Here is a 23,400-nt window from a genome sequence, read left to right on the forward strand (position 1 = left end):
TAATTTAGCCTGTGTGGTGACGGGTAAAGAATTTTACCACCCCCTTAATTTCTTCCCGTGGGTGTCGTAGAAGGCGACTATGGGATATGGGTTAAATTGTGGCGTAGGCGAGAGGCTGGCAACCTGTCACTGCAATGTCACAGTTTCGTTTTCTTTCAACCCCTTATTTGCCAAGAGTGGCACTGAAGCTTCAGTAGTTTCATGTGTTCTGCCTACCCCTTTATGGGATACAGGCGTGATTGTATGTATGTATGTATGTAAATATAATTTTATTTTAAAGGGAGGAAAGATTATTTTACAATTAAATTAATTACTAGATATATTATAACATACAAAATGAATTGAAATTAAATATTATGACAATTCTTACAGGATATTAAAAAATTGGAAGCTTTTGCAGTAAGTTAATATAAGAGAATATAACGCGTCTGCTTTATTTTTTATAATAAATAAAATTCAAAATAAATTATTTGATGTTCTTCATAACACGCTCTAAATTATATCATTTTTTTTCGGTTTTTAAATGATATTAATTATCAATATTATCATACATAATTTAAATTGTTTGTTGTGATTGTATTTCAGAAAGACAGTGAAGCTGATATTGGGATTTTATCTAAAACGATAAAGGTAAAATAATTAAAAATAATGTCTTTGCATACCTGATGTCTCTTTTTGTTAACATTACAATAGAAGGTTAAAATGTTCTTTACTTTTTATATAGATGGCTGTAAGTAACGTATAATTTAATATATTAATAAAGAAATATTAAAAGTAATATTTTCGGGTCTAATTTCATAAGAACGTTTCGTACTTATGAAATCAGAAAATGTTGTCTTTCATATAAATTGTAGACTGGACCTGATTCGGGAAATAATTTTACGAGTTTACAAGAAAAAGGTATCAAAAAAAGGAAAATTAAAATGAAATAATATAAAAAAGGTCATACATACATATTTAAAAAAAATACAATTCTAAAAATTTGCGTCGTCGACAGATGACGTTAATTTTAGTATAGAAACTAAGACATCGGTAAATGGAAGTTTTACATGTTTGCAAGTTCTAGGGATTCTCTCTTAGATCTGTTGTAGGTAAAAAAGGTAAGACAAAAATAAATAAATAAATAATAATAAATATTGGGTACACCTTACACAGATCAACTTAGCCCAAAACTAAGCAAAGCTTGTACTATGGGTGCTAAGCGACGATATACATACTTAAATAGATAAATACATACTTATATACATAGAAAACATCCATGACTCAGGAACAAATATCTGTGCTCCTCACACAAATAAATGCCCTTACCGGGATTCGAACCCAGGACCGCGGCTTAGCAGTACCGACTAGGCTAGACCGGTCGTCAAAATTGCTTCATCGTTTTAAGTTTTGCTTAAAATATTGTTGACAGGCTGCAGGTGCTATAGCAAGAGCAAATGAGGTATGTTAATTTAATATCACTCCGGGATACATAAAAACTCTTACAAGTAAATTGAAAAATCTCTCGCACTCTAAAACACCGGCCGGAAATATTGTATGTAAATTCATTGCCGGCTTAATTTAGCCTGCAACTTTGTTATTTCCCGACTTTTATAAAAATGTAGCTTGTAGATTCTAAACGCGTTATGTTACTCGTATGTATGTACTCGTATGACTTTAGTAATTTCGGTTCACCCTAATCTTGATCCTACTTTTTTATTTGATAATATCCTTTTATTTTATTATGAACTAGCGACCCGCCCCGGCTTCGCACGGGTACTATACCTACATGTACCTAAACCTTTCTCTAGAATCACTCTATCTATAAAAAAACCGCATCAAAATCCGTTGCGTAGTTTTAAAGATTTAAGCATACGTAGGGACATAGGGACAGAGAAAGCGACTTTGTTTTATACTATGTAGTGATAATAATTGCAGTTGGCGAATAAAATAATACAACATCAACCACCCGAGGTAAGTAAAAAAGTTTTTTACAAAAATAAAATTTTTAGAATATGGTAAAGAAACCCAGCATTAAAACTCTTACTTCAAGAAATTAATAAAATATTCTTATTTATTCCGTTTTTGTTCTTTCAGGCAAATAAATAAAATACCAAATCATTAACTTGAAATAAGTTTTTTGTCACAATTTTCTCATACCTACAAATTATATTTTTAGTTGGCCGTAAGTATTCTAAACTATGTAATTAAAAAAATATTAAATTAAATTAATAACAAAAATATTTTTATTTTGAATCGATACAGAATTCATTTTTAATAATGCATAATCTTATCTTACTGATTCACCATTTCAACACATCACAGATTATATTTTAAATGTTTTATTTGAAATCATTTTTATTGTTTTATTACTATCAAAAGAAAAATAAGTAATTTTTTTTTATGCGTTTTAGAAAAAACTTGAACCGAAACTCACTGCGTTAATACATAGTTTAAAGGTAACTAACTATAAATGAACATTTTACTGTTTCCAATGGGGGATGTCTGAAAATTTTAAAATCGCCTGATATTTTTTCTGGTGATAGGAATAAGCATTTCTATTTACAGAAAAAAATTACAGATTTTTTGGTAGCACCATACATTTTATAAAAATAAAAACGTGTTGCTCGACTGCGCGTACGACCCACTTCGGCAGTTATGAGTTTTGTCTTAGTCTTTAAAAAAATTCCATTTTGAATCTGTGCTGGCCACAGACACTGACAGTTGATTGTCAGCTTGTCATTTTTCTCGGAGAATTCATAACCATATCTGGTGAACTATTTATTACTGTTTTCAACTCATTTTCACTCCCTGGCCTCTGATTTTGCCTCCTTCTACGACTACCTTCGCTCTCGAACCCCGGACCGTGATTTTACTGGCTTAAAACGACGACCTTTGATTTTAAACCCTGGACCTGATTCTACTTGCATTAACGAAGACGTGTGCTTGCCCTGCTTGCTGCCGACGGCCTTTGCGTTGAACCCCGGACCTGATTACAATTTTTAAGCCCATTGAATTGGGAAAACGTGGATAGGTACTAGCGATTTTGTAAGAGCTAGTTCATCTAATTTGCCAAAATGTGGAACAGCGACAAACACAATGCCTGTGAAGAAGAAATTGATGAAAGATGCAGAGATATTTTGGACAGAGAATGTGTATCCCATTAATTTTGAAAAGTGCAACTACATGTTATTAGAGTGTAATAAACATAAATTTGTCTTGATCTATATTAACATTATTACTCATTTTAGCACCCATAAGTACGTTTTCACATTATTCGATCTAATACCAGATGTTGGACCGATATCCCATACATTACAGGCGTCGTCTTGGATTTTTTCCATTGAAATCCTTCCGACATCCGATATTGGATCGGGTAATGTGAAAACAGGCTAACTCCTAGTAGTGATTCATAAGCGCACCTGCCTACAGATGAGAACTAGAGAAGGACCTGTGCCCTAAACAAATAACTTTAGATTGTTGGTTTATTGTCTGCTTTAAGTAGTTAGTGCTCAAAAAGGAAATGAGTTTGCGATGTGACGCCTACTGCTTTTCACATCACCCATTCAGAAAGGGTACTTTTCGGCCCTGTTAGGAGGTAATTAAGTGACACTTTTCTGTTCAATAACTTTGTCTGGCCTGTATAAAATATTAACGCCACGGAAAGTGTTTGCACATAAGTAATAATCAGTAATCAGTAATTCTTTATTGCTATCATAGGTACATAAGTTGGTACATTTCAGTAGGTATAGCACAGCTATGAACCCTGTAAGGGCACTGCAAATATAGTTCTTAATAACTAAAAATCTTAATACTTATAATCTTATAAATCTTAATACCTATATTGCTATGAGAACATTTTTATGTTGTAACATATTTTAATATTATGTATAAAAAAATTGTGTCGATTAAGTGCATAATATTTTTACAACAGACCTGATTCATATTTTAGTATTTTGCTTATATATGAAAAAAAAAAGTGTCAAATGGTAGCAATAGTAGATTGTGCAACAAGGGAGAAAAATGAGATATATATCTTGAGTGTAGCAAGGTATTCTTAAATTTAATCCTGAGCGTAGTGAGGGATTCAAGTGTTAAGACACAAGGTGGAATTAAATTTGCTACACATATTAACATCAACTTTTAGGAAATTTATATATAATGATATGTTATATGAACATAAAAAATGGTATGTTATGTAACCATGTAAAAAAAATGTGTCCTTGAAGGGAAAAGTATCACTTTGGTCCCTAATAGCAAAGAGGAAAAGTGCCTCTTTGCACCCTCCTCGCAGTGCAGGGAAGAAAATAACCCTTTCTTTTCGAATCCCAGTCACTACACTCAGTATTCAATTACATATAGAATACTTCACTTTGTTCACAATTCAATTTATATCCTCGCTATAAATATGCAATTTTGCTCCCTCGTAACACAATCTACTATAGTGCTGTTAATCATGCTTTAACAGTATGGAGGGCCATAGAAGAATATGGAAAGCCATAGCCGACTGAATTGGATAGTAACTTGACAGTAACTCGACACACATGACACACACGTACAACTCAGAAGTAAAATAAAACAACACAATAAAATAAATCAATTATATTTTATTATAGGACATTGCAAATTATAAAAAAAAATGTATTTTACCATATTTTTCCTATTGGTCTATCCAAAAAATACACATTTTATAAAATGCCACCGTGTCAGATATTTATGGCTTTCTTTTTTATGATATTATTGCCAGCGTGTAACTGCATTTTAAGGTTGGTAAACAAGACACGGTATCTTACACTCAGGTGGTCTTCACAGCAAAATCGCACTCTGGTTGGGCAGTTCCTGCCAACCTATTGACACCAACTTTCCTTCAGCTCCTTTCTTAATATGAACAATTTTAAATCTGGGTTTTTCTGGTTGGTTTTAGAACAAGTTGGTATAAAGCATGTTTTGGGATCCTTATATCGTGTTTATGTACTTGTATTCATTATAACAAATAGTGTCCGGAACTTAAAAGCGATGATCGTCCTTATATCAAGCAAAATCAGAAGTCAGGGAGGCAAAACGGATCGTAAACAGTTCAGCAGGATCAGGTCCAGTGTTTAAAAGCAAACGTCTTCGTTAATGCAAGCAGAATCAGGTCCAGAGGTTAATATCAAACGTCGTCGTTTTAAGCCAGTAAAATCAACGTCCGGGGTTCGAGAGCGAAGGTAGTCGTAGAAGGAGGCAAAATCAGAGGCCAGGGAGAGAAAATGAGTCGAAAACAGTAATAAATAGTTCACCAGATATGGTTATGAATTCTCCGAGAAAAATGTCAAGCTGACAATCAACTGTCAGTGTCTATGGCCAGCACAGATTCAAAATGGAATTTTTTTAAAGACTAAGACAAATCTCATAACTGCCGAAGTGGGTCGTACGCGCAGTCGAGCAACACGTTTTTATTTTTATAAAATGTATGGTGCTACCAAAAAATCTGTAATTTTTTTCTGTAAATAGAAATGCTTATTCCTATCACCAGAAAAAATATCAGGCGATTTTAAAATTTTCAGACATCCCCCATTATATATTTATTTATTAACGAAATTCAATCATAACTTCAATTAATATATAAATAAATTTTTGCTGTTTCAAAATACATGCTTTATTTTATTTTATAATCAAATAAAAAAAACTAGAGGTATTTTTGTAAATACGTATGTACCAAATATTTATGAACTTGAAACAATGTTATCCTACAATATTGATTTAAATAGTAAGTTTTTCTTGCACATGAACGTTGAAATCATATCTATATACACATTTGACATAAAATTAAAATCTTGGATTTTTTCAGGACCAAGACATTACGGAAAATGAATTAGAGGTATATTAATATTTTGCTTAGCTTAAATTATTTATGAAGTTCGCTAATGAGAATTTTATTGGAATAAAAATATAAAATATTTGTATTATTATTTCAGCTGGTATGTAACCTTTGGAGATGTACAAGATAATTTTAAACAAATTTAAACCTACCATTCAATACATTGTACATTACAAAAAACTGGGGAATAGACAGGCTGACATGAAAAAAATAACTACAAAAAATATGTTTAGTAGTTTTTTTGTGTTAATTTTGCAAAAAAAAAATAATGACAAACATCCTTTAATTTTAGGTTGACATATTTATGGCTGCGGTAAGTTATGGCAAAAACTGTATTTGTTGTAAATATTATGATTGCAGAAAAAAAAAATTGTACCTATTGATTATTTTAAATGTAACAGGTATAAAATTCTATGGTTAATGCTTTATTTTAAAGTATCATCTGAAAAAATAATATATTATTATTATTACTATTTAATTATTTATGGTTCTTTTGATTTTTACCTTCAGATTGGGACAACGAAATTGGAATCAATCATTGAAGATGTTGTGCGTACGGTATGCATCAAACGACACATATACCTACATACATATTAATCGCTACATATATATACATATACTCATGCCTGTATTACCAAAAGAGGCAGGCAGAGTAACGTCCCAACTGTAGCTTATCCATGTCCGTTGATATAACTGATATAGATATTAAGGTTAATATAAGTTGACCACAGATGTCATATATACCATAGATCAAGCAAACGTATCTACTTAGCGTGTCAAATGAACTCAGTGAAATCCACTGAGTTGTCCGTCTTTACTCGCAGCTTGCAGCTTTCGGGCGTCAATTTTTGTAAGTTGAAGTCAACCAAAACATAAAAAATGCCTCGTTACGTGATATTCAATTGCAACAACACAAAAATTATGAACAATCAAGAGCCTGAGACATATTTAAAATTACAGGCAAGAATCAACTTCAGTACAAAATTTGACACGCTCGGCCCCTATACAAATATATGAATTTGTTTCTTCTATCTAAATTAAGGTCTGTGAAGTTGACCTTATCCGTCCTGTATGGAAGTGAGTGCTGGGCCACCAAGACGAATGATGAGAGAAGACTGACTATCGATCACGAAAGATCATGTGAATAAACTGAGAATGTTGCGATGGATGTGTGGTGTGACAAGACTGGATAGGATTCGGAATGAATATATAAGAGGAAGCCTGAGAGTAGCGCCAGTGACAGAGAAGATGAGAGGAAGTAGATTAGCATGGTATGGGCATGTAATGCGGAGGGATGAAAGCAATAAGCAATGTTATAAAACGAGTGGTAAATATGAAGGTTGATGGATACAATGGTAGTGGAAGGCCTAAGAAAATATGGATGGAATGTGTAAACAGTGATACGAGAGTGAAAGGTATTAGTATGGACATGACGGCTGATAGAGAGGAATGGAGGAAGATTTTCTGCGCCGACCCCAAATTATGGGAAAAGGACAAGGGAATGATGATGATGATAATGATACAAGTCAAAGCATAAATTGATCAGTTAGTAATTCACAAAATTATCTATTTTAGCATGGTACAGAAAAGGAGCAAGCAGCACAAGAAGTATGTTACAATAAATTTAGTTAAAGTGATTTTTTAAGTTGTGTTGATAAATAAATAAAGGACAAAGTAAAATATAACATATTGACTGAAATTTAATGCAAGAATTTTATTTATTTTAATACAAAATGTTTTTTTTTTCAGCTGGTTCGTAAATCAAACCTTAAGTTAAAAGTTATGTATTAAAAAGATTTAAAATAAAATATTTTAAGGGCAGGCAAATAATGATCATGATAAATTAAAATTGCAAACAGGACTTCTATCAATTAAATATATGATTTTTAAACGGATTTGTTCGTATGGTACTTATTGGGAAAAATATCTAAAAACAAATTAATCACAAAACAATACTTTACATTTATTATTAAAATAATATACAGTTGGAGGACTTTTGATGCACTGAATAAATCATTTTTTTTTTCTAAATAAATGTTAATTGATTTGGGTTATTAAAACTTTAAAAGTTTAGTTAAAAATAATATTAATAAGTGTAATTTTCATTTAAAATATTTCAGATAAAGGAGGCACTGGTAAAAGTAAGATATTGCAGTTTTCATTTACTAAATAAAAAACGAACAGTTGTAAATTAGTTGATATTACAGTATTTGGTATTCAGTATTCGTAAAACACCCATACTTTATTTTTTAAAAGAGCCAAAAAAATGTATATAGCAGATTCAATAGACTTAATAATTTTAAATTAAAGGAAAATTGAAAAATTCACACCAGCAGGACTCGATCCTGTGACCATCTGAATTTTCAGTCCAGTCGCTCTGAATAACTGAACACGTTTTTTTTTAAATAAAATTATAGTATATTGCTCGCAGACGTTTCTGCATGATAAAAAGGAAACAAGATATAGGTACTTAATTTAATCTTTATTTGCAAGTTTATTTTTCCTCGTACAGCAAGAAACAAACCACCTGAAGTCGAAACTGAACCTGGACCCCGATACACCTATTTTGGTAAGAACAATGTTGTTTACACCTGGGCGTCTAGCCCAGATGTTAATCATAATTTTCATCGTAGCAAACAAAACGCTAAATAGAAGAGTGATTGAGACTGGCGTGCCGTTTCATTTGCTACATTAATTGATATTTACCATTTCTTAAATGTGTTATAATTTAAAAAAAAATAAGTGTACTTTAATAAAAAAATATACTAAAGACTATGTTTCCTTTCAAAATTTTCTGTTATTTTTTAATTTAGAAAAAATCCCAGCTATCTTCAGTAAGTACTGAAGTCATGAAATATATTGCATAACATAATAAAATAAATTCCCTAATGTAGTTTATTTTATATAATTTATGCTTATCCTGAATGAAATATCATAATACATATCATATTATTTTATATGCAACTGCGTAATGAGAATTATTAATTCCTTATCAATAATTTAAACAGTTATTCCCTTCCGTAAGTATTTTTGAAGGTTATTAAAAATGAAAATAAAAAAACTGACGAGCGAAGAGCTGGCAGCTTGCTCACACAACGTACCTCCATTGCGATACATCGATCAAAATATAATGTCAGATACTGGTTTAGGTGTAAGTAAACTATTTATTTATTTAGTTTATTATTTATACAGTTACAGTCATATTTTTATGAATAAATACTAAAAATATTAAATGTTTTTTTAACCCTTTATTTATTTTATTTGTTTCCGTTCACAGGTTATAAACGATAAGGTAAAATATTGTAACAATATTTCATAATAGTAACGTCAAAAATAACATTCACAAATTAATTAATTTATAATTATTATATGTTGTTTATAATTACTATAAAGAATGAACTAAATTACATATATAACGAGTTACCAAATTAGTCACTGATATTTTTACGGCGGATAGTATTCCGTTCCTAGAGTTAATACTATTTATAGTTATGAATGATATAAAATTATGACCATATTCAATTTAATTATAATTTTATTTTTTATTTGTAATTTCAGAAAGTGAAAAAATTAGGGACTCAAAAACTGGTTAGTAAAATGTATAATAGAGTAGAATTCATTTATTCCTAAACACACATAAAAAAAAACTATCGATAAAAAATTAAACAAATAACTTAGATGACACGGTGAAATGGGAAATGGTGAAATTTTAACCACCAGCCCTAACATTTTAATCGTATATAGTAACGTTCAACGGCATAGTTACTCGTAATTATATTCCTGGTTTAATTTATTGCCCGTATAAATGTTACACACTGTATAAGTTTGCTGGGAAGGCCGAACTATTGTTTTTGGTTTTACGGCTTATTACTGAAAGTTGTATTTTGCAGTACAAGCAATCTCCAGGTGCGAAAAAAGCAAAGGTATGATAAGTAATTTTAATTTATTTATATAATAAACATTATTTAAGGTAATGAAATTTAAATAACAAATAAATAACAAGCTAACTCTAAAAAATAATAAAACAAATTAAAATTAAATAAAAAACGAATCTAAACTAAAATATATCTAAAAAGGGCCCCCGCGGCATTGTGCCAAAGATGCTGGCAGCATTCCCTCGCTGAATAGCAATGCTTATGCCTTGCGAGAGGAAGCTGCCAGCTCTCTGGTCACCGGCAGTTTCTATAATTATGTGTATTTAACTACTATTTTACATGCGTACAATGTGTAAGGCCTTGGTGGACGCTCGGAGCGTTCGGTTCGGCGGGGCGGGCGAGCGTGCGTCTACCATACGCAGCGTCGAGTGGACACTTGTTTGAGCTTTAATTGTTTGACTTGCACGCCGCACGCCGCGCCCCGCCGCAGGCACAATATGAGCGTCAGCAGTTCTCGAAAAGTTTGTACAAAAATTAAGGGAAAAGTTAAATTTGTTTTTATTAATTCCTATTTTTTTACCAAGATTTTGTTGATGAATTGAGATTTTATTAAGTTTTATTTCGTCATTAAGGTTCTCTAGTATCTATATTTTCTTAATTATAAAAATTATCCTGTAATATATCTTACGAAAGTCGAATTATATTACTAAATGTTGGTAACAAAATAGGAACAATTAAAATTTTCTGACGTGGCTATGTACCTACAAAGTTGACGGGAATTGCTGGCGTGCACTCACGCCTTATACTGAAGCGCTGGTGGCCTAGCGGTAAGAGCATGCGACTTCCGCGGGTTCGAACCCGGCTCGTACCAATGAGTTTTTCTGAACTTATATGTGCGAAATGTCATTTTGATATTTGCCAGTCGCTTTTCGGTGAAGGAAAACATCGAGAGGAAACCGGACTAATTCCAATAAGACCTAGAGTTACCCTTTGGGTTGGAAGGTCAGATGGAAGTCACTTTAGTAAAAACTAGTGCCTATGTCAAATCTTGGGATTAGTTGTCAAAGCGGACCCCAGGCTCCCATGAGCTGTGGGAAATGCCGGATAACGCTAGGAGGATGATGACTCAGGCCTTATACTAAATACTAATTCTGCTAAATGGTGAAAGCTGAAAAGACCGACAAGTGAACTGACTGAACATTCATTTTCACTTTTAAAGTACGACTACATAAATAAAAAAGCGGCCAAGAGCGTGTCGGGCCACGCTCAGTGTAGGGTTCCGTAGTTTTCCGTATTTTTCTCAAAAACTACTGAACCTATCAAGTTCAAAACAATTTTCCTAGAAAGTCTTTATAAAGTTCTACTTTTGTGATTTTTTTCATATTTTTTAAACATATGGTTCAAAAGTTAGAGGGGGGGACGCACTTTTTTTTACGCACGTTACGCCAAAAAAAAAATTAGTTTTCGAAAAGATTTGTACGTTACGCCAAAAACAGCTATATTCAGTTCATGAATATTTAGGCGTATCGGACACAAATACTTGTTTTATGAGAACGATTTGGCGTAAGTCGTACACTATTCTTAACAATAATTTTATAAAATCTGCGACAAATTAATGCAAATTGCTATTCTACTGCGTATTTTTTTTTATTATTATGTAATTAAGAGGGAATCATAAGTTTATTTTGGAATTAATCAAATTAAAACTTCGCAATTAAATTACATTGTTCGTTAAAATTGTCGTATATAGCACTGAGTACTGTAGGGCGGATCCATCAATGTATAAAAATACTTTTTTCGAGGGTTTCGTAAACTATGGGTGCGATTTTGATGCCTCTTGTGGAGGCCGTTCTTAGAAAAATAATGAAAAAGTATCAATTATTGGTCGTTGGTGCCTCCACAAAGCTATTTAAAGTAATGAAAAACACATTAAAAAAGTGTTTTGGAACTTACTTATAAACTCATAATGGTCATGTATTTAATTGTTTACTCTTTTTCTTAGTTTTCACTATGTTCAGCGGCAGTTTAATTCCTGTAGCGTTACTATAAATATCGACAAGGGTACATAGCAAAACATACAAAGCAGAGTTATTATATCGTTGATTTTTTTTCGATAGCTTTGTGGAGGCACTTCCCATTACTTTTTTTTTTAATATTTTTTACGTCATTTGCACCCTAATATAGAGCACCAAATTCGCACCAATCGTTAAAAGATTTCTTCAATTTAGAAAAATGATCCGCCCTGTAACGTACATGAGATTGGGGAGTTACGCCAAAACGCACCAAAAATTTTTTTTAGGTTGGTGGATACGACAAAATGCTCTTTCAAACTTGGTAGAAATGAAGATTTTTTTTAGGGCGTATCGGTCATTTTTTCAAAGGTATCGAGACGTTGAATATACCATTCGATAGAGAAAAAAAATCTGAGTATAACTGCATTCATAACTTATTTTCGCCATTTTGTCCCTTACTCCCTTTGAGCCTACGGTCATCGATATGCAATTAATTTTATCACAAATCTATTACACACACGTGTCGAAGTTCACAGTTGACGCGATATGCATAATATATACTATATACGTATATACTACCTACGATTTACTTTAAGTACTATGCATCCTCTTTGATACTTGTGTTTTGTTTGACATCTGACATCTATTTCAAATAAAAACACTTGAGTAATAAGTTGTCAGTTCAGATGAAATATCGTTTACGCAATTTGTAACAAAATTTTAAAATGAATAATTTTACGACTTGCGAAATTAAATCCTGGTTAGAGCCGTATCAGGAATTAAAATATGATGAAGAAAAGTCTAGTACATTTTGCTCTTTATGTGATGTTCATTTCTAAACCGGAAAAAAAGTATTTATTGCTAACCATATTAAAAGTGTATTTCATCAAAAAAAAACTGTGGTGAATATAGCTTGTTGTTGGATTGGATAGAGATATTGTTGTTAGATATTTTATTTCCAGGCTTTGACTTTGACTTCGAAAAATTTTTTTTAACATAATGGCGACTCTGCGGATGACAGAACCATAGCGAGCATTCAAAAGTCCCAAGCCTACTAATAAAACATTTTTTCCCATTTTTTATCTTTGCACTTTGTTGGCGTGATTGATATACATGTCGCAGTAAGATAGATAAAGCCGTTGTATAGTTATAATCCTAGGGATATAATTATATGTCGTAACATAGTTAAACGAAAGCGATTAATTGCTATCTTACTAGGAATATAACTATAATACGTTACTAGTTTAGTGATATAATTATATGACTGGATTCAGTTTAGTGAAATGATTGTAGGCAGGAGTGCGGCGGTGCGGCGGAGGTATAGTTATAACCCTAGGGATATAATTATATGCCGTAACATAGCTAAACGAAAGCGATTCCTTACCATCTTACTAGGAATATAATTATAATACGTTACTAGTTTAGTTATATAATTATATCACTGGATTAAACTTAGTCTAGGGATATAATTATAATACGTCTCTAGTTAAGTAATATAGTTACATTACTGGATTAAGTTTAGTAGTATAATTGTAGCATTGTAGTGCGTGGGTGCAGTGGAGACGGGGGCGGGGCTTACCCGCTACCACAAGGCAGTCGTTCGGCATCAGTTGTCGTTCACGTCACGGTTGCGTTTTCGTGCATAATTATTTATTGAATTTTCGCCACTTTTTCTGTGATATCGTTATGTTACGGCATATAATTATATCCCTAGGGTTATAACTATTCCTCCGCCGCACGGCCGCACTCCTGCCTACAATCATTTCACTAAACTGAATCCAGTCATATAACTACATGACTAAACTAGTAACGTATTATAGTTATATTCCTAGTAAGATAGCAATTAATCGTTTTCGTTTAACTATGTTACGACGTATAATTATATTCCTAGGGTTATAACTATATAACGGCTTTATCTATCTTACTGCGACATACATATTGGTACCAAATTTCAGCTTTCTAGTGCTAACGGTTACTGAGATTATCCGCGGACGGATGGACGGACGGACGGACGGACGGACGGACGGACGGACGGACGGACGGACGGACGGACGGACGGACGGACGGACGGACGGACGGACGGACGGACGGACGGACGGACGGACAGACAGACAGACATGGCGAAACTATAAGGGCTCCTAGTTGACTACGGAACCCTAAAAATGGCATTCTGTTTAGTCCGTCAGTTAGATCGTTCAAAAATACTGAACACATATTTTTCGGTTTTTCTAATTAATGAAAAAATACATCAAAGTTCCGGAGTGGGGGCTTGTGACGTCACTTCTAAGTAAAAATTGTACCTAGGCGTGACGTCACGCGAAACTTCAACGCACTGTACCGTCGTCATTTTTCATTTACGAGAAAAAAAAATACGTGTCTAAAATTCTTTGATAATCTAACTGACGGGCTAATTAGTTTTTTTTAGTCGTCTCGCCTATTTCTTCCGTCCTTCATTTGCTGATTATCTATCATTTATTTGCAGGGAGGGCCTGGATATTATGATAAACCTGAGAACCTTGAAGTAAGTATTTATTTATTTTGTTTTATACAAATAACTAGCTTCTTCCCGCGGCTTCGCTCGCGTTAAATTCGAAAATTGCGGAATGCTCTATACATATTTCCACCCACCATTTTAGGGAAGTGGGGGGTTATAAACAGAAAAAAAGTAGCCTATGTCTCTATCCCTTCAACTATCTCCACCTAAAAAATCACGTCAATTCGTCGTTCCATTGTGCCGCAAAAAACACCATATGTTGCCTTTGTATCACCGTCGGGAAATCGCTGACACTACTTATTTCCTAAAAATCACTAGCGGCAGCGTTGATTGCCCTGATCTGCTTGGTAGTATTATGTTCAACACTCCCAATAGGGTTAAAAGGTACAATCCACCTATTTCGATTCCCTTTGCGTCCTCGAACTACAGACGTAACAGTTTCCTCGTTCGTGCAGCTAGAACACTTAACTGGCTATCTAGAGAGCACGATATTGACGTATTTAATGCAAATACCCAGGCTATACGGCGTAATTTAACTCTTAAATTCTTTATGTGAGCTTGCCTTTTAATTTTTATTTTTTGTTTTCTTTTCTATTTCGTATGCTTGATGATTTTTCTTCTTTTTAATCTTCCCGGTTTTTTCTTTTGTTTCGCATCTGTATTAACATTGGATTTATGTACTTGTCTAGTCTAAGCATATTTGTATACCTACTTGTAATACCTAATACCTAGTGAAGTTAATTTCTATAAGATTTCTATCGGTGAGAACCTGTAATTGGCCTCTTGTTTCTATTGTTTCTGTTAACATGTTTCATGTGCTGTTGGTTTTCCAATAAATAAATAATAATAAAAATAATAAAAAAATAATAAAGTATGGATGAACGACCGATATGCATACTCTTTATTTGAAAAGTTAACGTATTTCATGTCCACAAAAAAAAACCAATACAGGTTGTCACTTTTATAACCTGCAATAAAATGTCTGAGGCTTTTTTATTATAGAAAGGAATTTCCTAAATTTTTGTTTTTTTTACAGGGAAGCGTTGAGGAATCTGAGGTATTACATTTTTTGCGTTTTACTATAAAAAAAATCCCAGTTTTATATTTGACGGTGATATTTTTGGTGTGAAGAGCAGTGAGGGTAGAAAACAGTATAATTATTTAAAATTACACTTAGAAACGTAAGAAAGTATTGTTGTTAAATAAACATTTTATTTTAACGCACTTTTTCAAATATATTTATTTTTAGGAATATGGTTCTGCTATTTCGTATTATTATAATTTTTGAATACTTTATACTTGATGGTGAAATTACTGCTGTGGATTTAAAGGCAAATTGTGGAAAAAGTAGAAGATAGATTATGAGTGTAGAAAAAAGTATGTTTTACACTTATAAACGTAAGTAAATATTTATTAGGTGTTTTTTGTATATGTAGTTTATATTAACTATACGTTTAATTTTTACCGACCTTTTTAAATATCTATTTATTTACAGGAAAATGATTCTAAGGTACATAATTGTACTATTCCGTTTTACTATAATTTTTTTTACAATTTGTGGTAAAATTATTTTGGTAATGTGAGGAGAGAAAAAACATTAGTAGGTCGTTTATTTGCATTTTAATTTATTTATTTGATTATACATATTTTTTGCAACATGAGACACGTTTTTCCGGAAAAAAATCTGGGGTACAAGAATAATTTATTAATTTTATTATGATTAATACATTTAATACTGTTATGGATAACTGGAAATAGTCAGATTAAAAGAAAATAGGCTACTTGACCCTTTTTTAACGTTTGTCTTTTATATTATTACTTAATGTCCAATTAACCGAAAAAAAATATCACTATATTTTATTATGACTTATAATCGCAAAAAATATTTTTACGCAATCAGGTAAAAACAACATCAGCCATCTCATCTATAGATTTTCTGTGAAGGAAGTCATTCAGTGCGAAAAGAACACTTTCTGACACTTTAATTACGAGCCATAAAGGTCATTATGTCAGTGATTGATTTGACATGACTTTTATGACGTCACTACACGGCCGACAGCGTTTTCGGTGGCCAAAATAAAAAAAAAATTACTCACATTTTTGAATTAAAAATCGTACACATTTAATATCCAAAATCATTAAATATTGGTTTCTTACGTCAAATATTACAGAAGACAATCATTTATAGTGCCAAATTAGATATGAGTCTAGTTAACCTAACACGCTGGAGTGATTTTAGGAAAATCCTCTCTTAGGCGCCTCTACCATCAATATAGTACATTACATCAGAGGCCGGGAAAATGAGGATTTCCGGCCAAGTGGGTATATACGGCCGAGCGAGCGTGCGAGCGAGGCCGGATAGGGATACGAGGCCGGGAATCCGATTTCACGCCGAGGCATGTATAGTGCTTTTCTCAAACATACAATGAAATAAAAAAAAATGCTCTAAATGACAATATTTTATAAAAAAAAGTTACTTTGCAGGCCTAGGCCTGAAAAATAATATGAAATCCCTTTACAGTCCTCTCAAGTTGTTGCGCCCAAAAAGCGATACTTCCCAGCCCATTTTAAGGAACGTAAAGACAATATTTCATTGCATGTTTGAGAAAAATTGTTTTATTTATTTAATAGTAGATACTTATGGTGCTACTTTACCACACTAGCACGAAAATTTAAATTGCAATAACGTACTTTTAAAACTCTGCATTTATTCGTTATGAATTAACTAATGTCAACTTAATAGTTTAAAAACACTTTTGACTTGTTTTCTTTCGGTGAATTTCCTAGTTTTCGCATTATTATGATTATTTGTTATTTTAATAGTTTACTTATAATTTTATTACAGAGTGTTAAGAGTAACAAGCAACTGTGCATGTTTACACCTGAGAAACAGTATTGCATTAAACAGATGAAGGTTAGTCTCATTTCACTATTTATTTATAAATAATTATTGAAAAAACATACATAAAGCCCTGTATTATGTTGTTCGTCGTTGACACATTTTACTTTCAAGCAAAAACGATCGCGTCTATAGATAATTATTGCCAAAATTAATTAATTACTATGTAATCACAGCACGTAGACTGCCATCTCTCGACACAGTGCACAAGATTAAAACTTTTGAACCTCAGTTTTGACAATTATATTGGTCCATAAATTCTCAACTTGATTAGCGCCACCTAGCCGAGAATCAACCAGATTTGTAGCGCCATTTCTGTTCTCTGTTTCTTGTTTTCTTGTTGCTTGTACATGTAAGTACGTGTAGTAAATGTCACGAATAAATGTCTTTTATCTTTATCTATATATCTAGACGACCGTACATTTTTCTTTTTACTTTCATTTTCTTGAAGGTTTTCCTAAGACTTTGTCCGTCTATACGGAGTTAATCTCTTAGCTTTTAACTGACTTGCTGGTCAGTGGCCACTTTAAACTCTGTACTTAATTATGTAGATAATACGCATAACTACAAATCAAATTGAATTTTTGTAGGAGGTGTACGATCCGGATGTAAGTTTCTGAAAATACAGTTTGAAACAACCGCACTGAGAGAAAATACAACCAGTTTTCATGTTCGTTCAACAAGTTTTTTGGTTAAAATAGCGCCTACGTGCTCTTTGGTTCAAACAACAAGCTACTTGTCATTTGAATCGGCAATATATTTGAATCAACAAGTCGATTTTATAAAAACAACCTGACACATATTGTTTTAAACATACGTTTGGCTGATTCAAACGGATAAACCGCAACAAGTCGAACTTGTTAAATTCACAATGCAAATTTCTCTCAGTGCGAAAGTAATTGATACGTAAAAAGATGTGATGAAGTTATTATTATTTTGATACGACTGGCGTACTATTTTCACATAAATATACATGTTGAAATAAAAAGGACCGTTCAAACTTTGCGTAGTGACTTTTGAGGTCCAATGCTGAAATCGCAAAAATTTAGCTGTATCAAACATGCCCCTAATTTCTATGGGACAGCCAATTTTTTTTGCGATTTCAGCTTTGGTCCCATAGTAATAGTTGTTGATTATGACCTGAAAATTCAATATGCAAAGTTTGACCTGTCCTTTTTATTTTACCCTGTATAAGAATTTGTTCTTTAGGATTTAATTGCAATGAAATATTGAGATGATTATCTTGTCAGTTTTTTGGCCATACCAGTTTAATTATGCTTTTTCTTTCTAGTTGAGAAGACGACACGATTGGGAGTAAATTCTTACTTCCCTGTTATGGAAAATAAACAGAGTTATCAATACGTTGTGTTTTCTTATACCTATCCTAATTAGTCCATGGATCCTACTCAATGGGTATTTTCATCATACAACAAAAAAAATTTAGGAGATATTAGAAGTAAAGGTTTTCTGTTTTGTTTTAAAATCAAATGAATCAATACAAATATTTGTTCCATTTAAGGAAGATTTAAATTTCATTGAGGGCAATGTACTCAATGAAATTTAAATTTTCGTTCAATGGAACAGGCTGGATGTAATAGAATCGCTGGTGGCCTAGCGGTAAGAGCGTGCGATTTTCAATCCGGAGGTAGCGGGTTCAAATCTCGGCTCGAGGCTCGTACCAATAAGTTTTTCGGAACTTATGTGCGAAATGTCAAATCTTGGGATTAGTTGTCAAAAGCGGATCCCAGGCTCCCATGAGCCCCTGGCAAATAACGCAAGGAGGATGATGACGAGGGTTATGCACTATCGGCAACACTGTTAGCTGTACATTTGTAATTATTACATACATACATACATACAATCACGCCTGTATCCCATAAAGGGGTAGGCAGAGCACATGAAACTACTAAAGTCTCAGTGCCACTCTTGGCAATTAAGGGGTTAAAAGAAAACGAAAATTGTGACATTGCAGTGACAGGTTGCCAGCCTCTCGCCTACGCCACAATTTTAACCCAAATCCCACATTTGACTTCTACGACACCCACGGGAAGACAGGGGGTGGTGAAATTCTTAACCCGTCACCACACCTACCAGGCCTACAGACAGGCCTTATTACAAGGGCCTAAAGTCCACCAATGGTTAGTTAAGGGTGTTGCTGTTAGTAGAAAACATCTATAGCAGCCTTTAAAGCGCCCGTCTTCCGACATAGGCCTCCTCTCTATTCCTCCACGCTTGTCGGTCCATTGTCATCCACATCCAGTTCTCGCCAGCTAGTTGGCAAGTCATCTCTCCATCTAAGGGATGTAGAAAACATACATAGTTATATTTCCTAAGGCCTCTTGGTACCTGTTTTTCGATCCTCTCGAATAACATCATGATGGAGTCCATAACTGTGGAGGCGAGATGCGTGTCCTGAGGTTTTGTATAGCTTCTCCATCTGCAGACCTGGCATAAAGTGTAAATAATATATTTGCGTTTAATAAAATGGTATGGAATCTCTTAACACTTTAGTAGCAGTGAAAGTTTAGAAAGAAGAAATTGAAAAATGAACTGCCACGGGCGATAATCAGAATCTTAAAAATGGTATAATAGCTAAACATCAGCATTTCTTTGCCGTACGCATTTGGTTCATGAATATTACAGAGTTAAATTAGCCAACTCACATGCTTCCAGTAGCCAGAGCTACAAGCTTACACCACACCTTTAGATTGCTTGCAGTAGCTGTGGCTACATAGCGAAGTATTGAATTGTTTGATTAATTTTATGTCGAAGCAATTTAGAGCTCCTTTTATGACAATCCAAATCACGTGAGTAGTTAAGTTAGCAACTTAAAGGCACACCACACCAGGGGTCTATTTCTCAAAACTGAAAGTTACAAGTTACAAGCGGAAGACTCTTTCCAACTTGTCATATTAGGACATTGACAACCGCTTGTAAATTGTAACTTGTAGCTTCGAGAAATGGGCCCCAGAGAGTGGAACAACTACAGTCTCTTGGAATTCCTTAACATTTTATTGTCTGCTCAAGAACACAGTCACAGTCGCTGTGGCTGAAATTGGTCAGGACCTTGATGGCGATGATGATAGCAAAGTTATAGAAATATTTACATTGAAGAAAAAAACAATAATTCATTAAAATAATATACATTGGTCACACAAATATATGACGATCATGTTAGATTTTGTACAATAGAAAGTTAGAAACTCCGACAGCACACTGAACTTCGACAACTAAAAATAAAGTTACCTCGGCAAACACCAATTTGACGAATATTGGTAACGAACAGCTTCCTATTGCGTTGGACACCAGACGCCATTGGTAATTTGACAAGTCACGGGCTGCTGATGCCATCCACAACCTGAAGAACAATATAAAAAGGTCACAATCGGATGATTACAACTAAATTTCAATCGCGGCAGTAGGAAATGACATGAAGTGGAATGCCTTGGCTATATTTCCGAGCTTATATTATAACCCGGCAACCTTCAAATTTAGGGTGAACAGGCATCTTCTGGGCGAGCTCACTCCATCGTAGACTACGTCTTTGCCTTTGGCTAGTCTGTGACCAAGAGTAAGCCCATTTATAATTTAAAAAAAAAACGCACTTTTGTGAGGAAATTGCAGTTAATAATATTCTGATGGTATGTTCAATTGTTAGATTAGTGTAGGTAGGTTGCATTACTGATGTATTACCATTTCTAAAATAAATCGTGACGAATTTAACCTTCGGAGTGTGACAGAAATATCCCCAAAGGTCACCTATAAAGGATATTGATACTGTCACCTCAGTATAGAAGCTACAGCTGCAAGGCATCCGAATTTCACGATCATCATCCTCATTGCGTTATCCCGGCATTCGCCGCGGCTCATGCCTGGCTCGGCTTGGGGTCGCTTGTGTGTTAGTAGTCATACTAATCCCAAGATTTGGCATAGGCACTAGTCTTTACGAAAGCGACTGCCATCTGACCTTTCAACCTAAAGGGTAACTATCTCTTATTGGAATTAGTCCGGTTTCCTCACGATGTTTTCCTTCACCGAAAAGCGACAGGCAAATATCAAATGATATTTCGCACATAAGTTCCGAATTTCACGATATTATCAAATAAATAAAAGTCGTAGACATCTTTATTATACCCTTAAGGAGACGGAAGGAAGTACAAGTAATTGCGTTTAGGATGCCCTAGTTATGCCAAAAATACGCTCAACAAATGATAAAAAATCAGTCTACTTACTTCAAGACCTGCATGGCCAGATCCTCACCAAGCGCCGTGACTTCCAGAAAGTTCTCCTCTGAGTCGATCATGCGACGGAGGACGTCGTACTCCTTGGATACCTCAGGATTTGCTTCCTCGCAGGCACATGTTACTATAATCTGTAAGGTTTTGCACAATATATAATTATTTATTAATCATGAGTTGTCACAGCCGAGGCGAATGTCGGGATCACGCAAGAAGAAGGATAATTAATTAATTTATTACACAGTTGATAGTCCGTGGCTACTGATAAAAATGTTCAAGCATTATTCAGGTTTTTCTGTAAGTTCTTACCTACTGTATTTAATTTCTTCTTGCACGACCCTTTTTTAATTAAAGGTGACAAAAAGAAAAGCTCCGCAGAAGAATTCCTACTTGATTTAGGGATTTACATAATTAAGGTGGCTCGCCTAGGTTACCCGAAGCTCAGGCTGCGTTAGATGGCGTTAATCTGCAAATTACCAGTCTTATTTTTTTTGTGGAGTCGTACAGGCATTTATATACTTTCAATTATGCTTCGCGAACATTTAATATTAAAATTGACGTATTACAACAAACATTCAACTTCTCATTGTAACGTTAATCCCCTTAATGTAAATAAATTTACTATTTTACACTATTTTTAAGTACCACTCACACATACAAACAGTGTTTTTGTATTCCTTCTAGTCGATAATTTCACGCGGCGACAGCTTGTTTAAATAGCCTTGCGGTAAATACGTGCCATCGCATGATTTGCATGGAAGTACTGGGTTCGAATCCAGGACTTTTTCTCTTTTTTTTTTTTTAATACTACGTCGGTGGCAAACAAGCATACGGTCCGCCTGATGGAAAGCGGTCACCGTAACCTATGGACGCCTGCAACTCGAAGAGTGTCGCTTGCGCGTTGCCGCCCCATTAGAAACTTGTACACTCCCCTTTGCTGCGTATGCACAGCAAAAAGGAGTGTACAAGTTCAAAGGAGGGTTTGGGTTGCCGACGACTCAAAGGACAATAGACGGAACAAATTAGTTCCGTAAGTCCTCCCGTCGTCAGCACCCCGCACCCTCGTTGAGCTCTGGCAGCCTTACTCACCGGCAGGAACACAACACTATGTGACACTATTTTTTGTTCGTCGAACTCAGAATTTCTAACATAATTATCCTAATCTGATATTTTTAAAAAAATCCAAAAAGTATAGATAAATTTTAGTTTCTAAACTACGATACGAATGATTTTTTTTTCTAATTGTTTATTTTTGATGGAGCAAGGGTATTCAAATCGCTTTTGAAATCTTAAATTAGTAAATGAAAATGCAATAGTTAACTGAGTAACGTAATGCTTTAAAAACTCAAGTGGACTTTTTTTATCTAAGGAGTGATTTCGATAAAATATTATATTTAGCGAGGGTATTAAAAGTTGTGTTTTATATCTCAACTTAATAAATAGAAAATCAAAATGACAATAAAAAAATCAATATGTTCTCTAAGACAAAATTGATACCTTCGGCTCTCCATTCTTGCTCAGTCAATAAAAAGTTTATATAATCCTGGGAATCGAACGCACCTTCACGGCGTGACAGACGATTGTTCCCCAACGACGCCATTACATAACACGCTGTTACCGACGAAATTGGGCTATACATATATAATTATTTAAATATAAATAATAATGTCAAATCCATACTAATATTACAAATGGGAAAGGGTGTGTGTCTGTTTGTTTGTCCGTCTTTCACAGCAAAACCGGAGCGACGAATTAACGTGATTATTTAAGGGGATTTAGTTGAAGGGATGGAGAGTGACATAGGCTACTTTTTGTCTCTTTCGTACGCGAGCGAAGCCGCGGTCAAAAGCTAGTTTATTATAAATGGGAAAAGCTGGTTACTCTATAATCTGAAGTGGAAGAATTCGTTGTTTCACCAAAGATAATGTGTGTTTGTTTGTTTGTCCGTCTTTCACGGCCAAACGGAGCGACGGATTGACATGTTTTTTAAGTGGAGATAGTTGAAGGGATGGAGAGTGACATATGCTACTTTTGTCTCTTTCT

The 23,400-nt window shown here is 33.9% G+C and overlaps 1 protein-coding gene across 1 annotated transcript in view; it reads right to left on the reverse strand.

Annotated features, from left to right (window-relative positions):
• Positions 1–23,400, reverse strand: part of LOC125237302 (NACHT and WD repeat domain-containing protein 2-like) — an 84,682-nt gene that overhangs the window by 39,141 nt on the left and 22,141 nt on the right. Inside the window, exons 10-12 of the mRNA XM_048144292.1 lie at positions 21,352–21,491; positions 20,366–20,477; positions 19,466–19,564 (exon numbers count right to left, since the gene is read on the reverse strand). Of these exons, the coding sequence (XP_048000249.1) occupies positions 19,466–19,564; positions 20,366–20,477; positions 21,352–21,491 (351 nt within the window). The remainder of the gene's footprint in view (positions 1–19,465; positions 19,565–20,365; positions 20,478–21,351; positions 21,492–23,400) is intronic.

Source organism: Leguminivora glycinivorella, chromosome 21, assembly GCF_023078275.1.
Source record: "Leguminivora glycinivorella isolate SPB_JAAS2020 chromosome 21, LegGlyc_1.1, whole genome shotgun sequence".
NCBI classification, from domain to species: domain Eukaryota; kingdom Metazoa; phylum Arthropoda; class Insecta; order Lepidoptera; family Tortricidae; genus Leguminivora; species Leguminivora glycinivorella.